The sequence below is a fragment of the Alligator sinensis genome, unplaced genomic scaffold (genome assembly GCF_000455745.1).
Source record: "Alligator sinensis unplaced genomic scaffold, ASM45574v1 scaffold1531_1, whole genome shotgun sequence".
Taxonomy (NCBI): Eukaryota; Metazoa; Chordata; order Crocodylia; family Alligatoridae; genus Alligator; species Alligator sinensis.
This window is the reverse complement of record NW_005843164.1, coordinates 239,682-244,048: the sequence shown is the minus strand read 5'-3', so window position 1 is coordinate 244,048 and position 4,367 is coordinate 239,682. Positions and strand designations below refer to the sequence as shown.

The following is a 4,367-nucleotide window of genomic DNA, read 5'->3' as shown; positions in this document are numbered from 1 at the left end:
ACCTTCACCTCCTTCTTCAGCTGTGCCTGCAGGTAGGGGGAGCGCGCGGCGCCGCCCCCTGCCGGGCTGCCGTAGCGCAGCTCCCGGCCCAGCTCCGTCCTGCCCGCTGCCGCCTCCTCATGTGCCAGGGCTGCCGGGGGCTTGGGGGGCGCTGGGGAAGCTCGCAGGGGGTGCCGGGAGAAGATCGTATCCCTATGGGGGGGAAGGAAGCTGCAATTAAAATCTGAGGCGCTCCATGGCACCCCCCCCAACTGAGATTAATGGGTGCCAGGCACTATATGAACCCCCCAGGCTGAGAGTGGGGGGTGCTGGGCGCTGTGCAGGCCCCCCCAGAATAAGAGTAGGGGGCACCATGTGCTGCATGCACCCTCCAGGCTGAGGTCAGGGGGCGCCGTGCAAAACCCCCCTGGCCGAGATTGGGTGATGCCAGGCGCTGTACGGACCCTCCATGCCAAGAGCGGGAGGTGCCGGGCACTGTACAGACCCCCCAGGCTGAGATCGGGGGCGCCAAGTGCTATACAGACACCCCCGATCAAGACTGGGGACACCGAGTGCTGTAGGGACCCCCAGGCTGCGATCAGGGGCGTCAGGCGCTGTGCAGACTCTCCTGAGATCGGGGGTGCTGGGCACCGTGCAGACCCCCCAGGCTGAGACTGGGGGCAGCTGCGCGCAGGCGGGGTTGGGGACCGCAGCCTCCCTCCCGGCCCCCCCTCACCTGTCCTTCTCGTCCTTGATGGCGGGCACCTCGCGCTTCTCGGGCTCCTTGTCGTGGGGGCGGTCGGGGCCGTCGCCAGCGGCCTTGGGCCAGGCAGGGGCAGTGGGGAAGGAGGGCGGCGTGCGGTGGAGCCGGCTCCAGGGGTCGTGGGCAGGGCCGTAGGCCACAGCCCTCTCTTTTCCAGCTCCACCTTCTTTCCACTACAGCTGGCCCCGCCCCTTAAGATCAGGCCCCACCCCTTGTCAAGTACCATCCTACTGAATGCGTCAGTGGCTCTGCCCACTCCTGGGCAGGAGATAGCTCCGCCCTCTCTTCCCTAAGCTCCACCCCCAGAGCATTCCACTCTCCAGTCCTATCCTTTCCACTTCCCCTCACCTAAGGAAACTCCGCCTACTCTCTGGGAGAGACTGCCCCCCTGCCACAAGCCCCACCCACTCTCTGAAAGAGTTCTGGCCTCCACTGACAAGCCCCACCCCTCTCCCTCTTAGGCCCCACCTCCATGACCCCCATAGACTCCACCCACTCCACCACAGCCCCACTCCATAAGCCCCACTCCCTACACAATCCCCAAGTGACCTCAGAGCATCCACCCACACCAGCACAGCCCCCTTCCCTATAAGCCACACCCCCAGGGCTCCACCCATGTGATGGAGGCAGGGCTTGATTTGCATAACTCTACCCCCAGACTCACTGAAGGTGGGGTTCCCTAGGCCCCCAAAGGCCCCATTGGACAGTGCTCCCAGGGCCGAGAAGCTGGCTGGTCGGCTGAAGGGGTCTGCAAGGCAAGGGCTAGGGGTCAGAGTGGGGGCGCAGCCTCCAGGGCCCCGCCCCCCAGTCCCACCCCCTCCCAGGCTCTTACCGATGTGTGCGCTGGGGCCCAGGAAGGCGCCAGGAGGGGCACCGGGGGGCCCAAAGTGGGTGGCGGAGCCCGGGTGGACAGCACCTGTGGAGGCCAGAGGGAGGGGTTAGGTGGGCTGAATGGGCATGGGGTGGGTTGCAAAGGGCAAAGGTCAAAAGGCACTGACCTGCAGGGGTGAAGAGGGTGGCTGGGCGGGTGAGTTCAGGGCCATGCGCCAGGGTCCCAAAGGCCCCAGTGCCCGGCAGGCAGGTGATGAGGTCGTTCCGGAAATCCAGCTTGTGGGGGTCGCCCTGCATGAGCTGGGGGAGAGACCCCCTCAGCCATGCCTGGACCCCGAGGCAGAGATTGGGGGGGGGTGCCAGGCATTGTAAGGACCCCCAGGCTGGGATCGGAGTGCCCTGGGCACTGTACAGGCACCCCAGGCTGAGAGTGAGGGAGGGCTGGGCACTCTGTGGACCCCCAGGCCAAGATCGGGGGGTATTGGACGCTTTACAGCTGAGATCAAGAGGTGCCGGGCAATGTATGGACCCCCTAGGCTGAAATTGGGGAGTGCCAGGTGCTCTATGGACCCCCCCCCCAGGCTGAGATTGGGGGGTTCCAGGCACTATATGTACCCCCAGGCTGTGGTCAGGGGGTGTCAGGCACCCCCTGGAGCTCCTAGGCTGAGATCGGGGGGCACTGGGTGCTGTATGGGCCTCCCCAGGCTGATCTTGGGGGACGCTAGGCACTGTGTGGACCCCCCAGGCTGAGATCAGGGGGCGCTGGGCACCGTACAGACCTCCTCCCACACTGGGATAAGGGCCAGGCAGACTCTACCTTAAGCTTCTCCTGGTGTCGAAGGATCATGTAGGCCACACGGACGTGCATGGCACACCACTTGCCCGACTTCTGCAAGGGGGGCAGAGAGGGGGGAGTCTCAGTTTGGGTAGCTGGATCCCCTCAGCCCCCCTCCCCTCCCCTCCCAGGGAACCCAGGCAATCGGCCTGCCAGCCCCCCATGGAGCAACTCACCCGCAGTGTGGGCCTGAAGGGGTCCGTGAGCTGCAGGAAAACAGAAGGGGGGTCAGTGCGCCCACCAGGACCCCCCAAATCCCCCAGGCCCCCACTCACCTGCGCTCCCTTCTGGGACAGGCTGGGGGCGACGGTGCCCAGGCGTGAGGGCAGCTCCGGGTTAGTGCTCTGCAGGGAGATGGGCGGCCCACTGGAGGGGAGAACCCCGGTGTCCGGGCTCCCAGCCCTCCTGCTCTCACCCCCCACACCCAAGAACCCAGGTATCTGGGTCCCAGTCCCCCCACTCCCCTCCCAGAGAACCCAGGCATCTGGGCTCCCCGGCCCCCTGCTCCCACCCACCCTCCCTGAGAACCCAGGTGTCTGGCTCCCAACCATGCTCCTGCCCCCTGGCCCCATCACTGGGACTCACCTTGGGTTGGAAGGCCCCCTGCAAGGACCCAAAGGACACGGTGGGGGGCAGGACAGGTGGGATCCCAGGCATGGCCGAGGGGAAGGTAGCATAGAACTGGGGTGGGGGGAGAGAGGGAGGGGGAAATGTCACTGCTGGGAGCAACACCCCCCACCCCACTGAAACCTGGCTCTGAGACATGACCCGTCCTCTGTTAGAGCCCGGCTCCAGGGACATGGCTCTGAGACATGCCTCCGTCACTCGCTAGAGCCCAGTCTCGGACATGGCCCAGAGACATGGCCCATCCCTTCGTGTCCTGGACCCCGGGTCCAGGAACATGGCCCTGACACATGGCTCCATCCCCTGGCTAGAGCCCAGTCTCGGGGACCTGGGCCTGAGACACAGCCCATACTGCACTCAGTCCCTGGGGACACAGCTCCAGCCCCTGCTAGCCCAGGCTTGCGGCCCTGAGATGCAGCCCATCCCGTGCTAGAGCCCGACCCTGGGGACACGGCTCCAGTCCCCTCTTAAAACCTGATCTCTCAACCCTGAGACACAGCCCGTCCCGTGCTACAGCCCAGCCCCAGGGATGTGGGCCTGAGACATGGCTCCATCCCTCGCTAGAGCCCAATCTCCCAGCCTCAAGACACGGCCCGGCCTTGGGGACACAGTCCGATGACATGGCTCCATCCCCCGCTAGAGCCCACCTCGGGGACCCGGCCACAGCCGGGGCACTCACGTTATGCCGTAGCAGCCCATCGATCTTGCCTGGGTATTTTTCAAACTGCGGAGAGACAATGCGCAAGAGATCAGGGGCCTCTGAGCAACTGGGAGAAGGAAACCACCCTCTGCCTCCCGAGTGGCAGCTACTATGCGGCCAGCTCTGGGGCAGAGCGGGCGGGCAACAGCCGAGTGGAACATGGCGTGAGGCCCTGCCTATGCCCACCCCCAGAGGCAGCCTGTCAGACTCTGACCTCCCCAGACCTGGGAGAAAACCCCCCTGCTCTCACCCCCCCAGCCCCGATCCCCTCTGGAAAAACCCAGCCTAGCCCTCCCTCCATGCACTCTACTATGCGGCCAGCTCTGGGGCAGAGCGGGCGGGCAACAGCCGAGTGGAACATGGCGTGAGGCCCTGCCTATGCCCACCCCCAGAGGCAGCCTGTCAGACTCTGACCTCCCCAGACCTGGGAGAAAACCCCCCTGCTCTCACCCCCCCAGCCCCGATCCCCTCTGGAAAAACCCAGCCTAGCCCTCCCTCCATGCACTCACCATGGCGGGGGCAGGGGCGGGAGCGGGCACCACGCCAGGCGGGAAGGGGGTGAAGTGCTGGTGCGTGTGCTGGTGCGTGTGCTGGTGCTGGTGGTTGTGCTGGTGGAACTGGAAGGCCAGGGGCCG

General features: G+C 65.8%; 2 protein-coding genes across 2 annotated transcripts in view; both read right to left on the bottom strand.

The window, feature by feature from the left end:
* LOC112548415 (autism susceptibility gene 2 protein homolog) overlaps positions 1-1,053 on the bottom strand; it is a 1,455-nt gene extending 402 nt beyond the window's left edge. The window contains exons 1-3 of the mRNA XM_025194132.1: positions 999-1,053; positions 716-905; positions 3-192 (exon numbers count right to left, since the gene is read on the bottom strand). Coding sequence (XP_025049917.1) covers positions 3-192; positions 716-905; positions 999-1,053 — 435 coding nt within the window. The remainder of the gene's footprint in view (positions 1-2; positions 193-715; positions 906-998) is intronic.
* The window catches only part of LOC102380469 (autism susceptibility gene 2 protein homolog), a 9,649-nt gene continuing 6,189 nt past the window's right edge, over positions 908-4,367 (bottom strand). The window contains exons 5-13 of the mRNA XM_025194131.1: positions 4,242-4,365; positions 3,712-3,756; positions 2,994-3,089; positions 2,684-2,752; positions 2,585-2,614; positions 2,391-2,462; positions 1,741-1,873; positions 1,575-1,658; positions 908-1,490 (exon numbers count right to left, since the gene is read on the bottom strand). Of these exons, the coding sequence (XP_025049916.1) occupies positions 1,087-1,490; positions 1,575-1,658; positions 1,741-1,873; positions 2,391-2,462; positions 2,585-2,614; positions 2,684-2,752; positions 2,994-3,089; positions 3,712-3,756; positions 4,242-4,365 (1,057 nt within the window). The 3' untranslated portion in view covers positions 908-1,086. The remainder of the gene's footprint in view (positions 1,491-1,574; positions 1,659-1,740; positions 1,874-2,390; positions 2,463-2,584; positions 2,615-2,683; positions 2,753-2,993; positions 3,090-3,711; positions 3,757-4,241; positions 4,366-4,367) is intronic.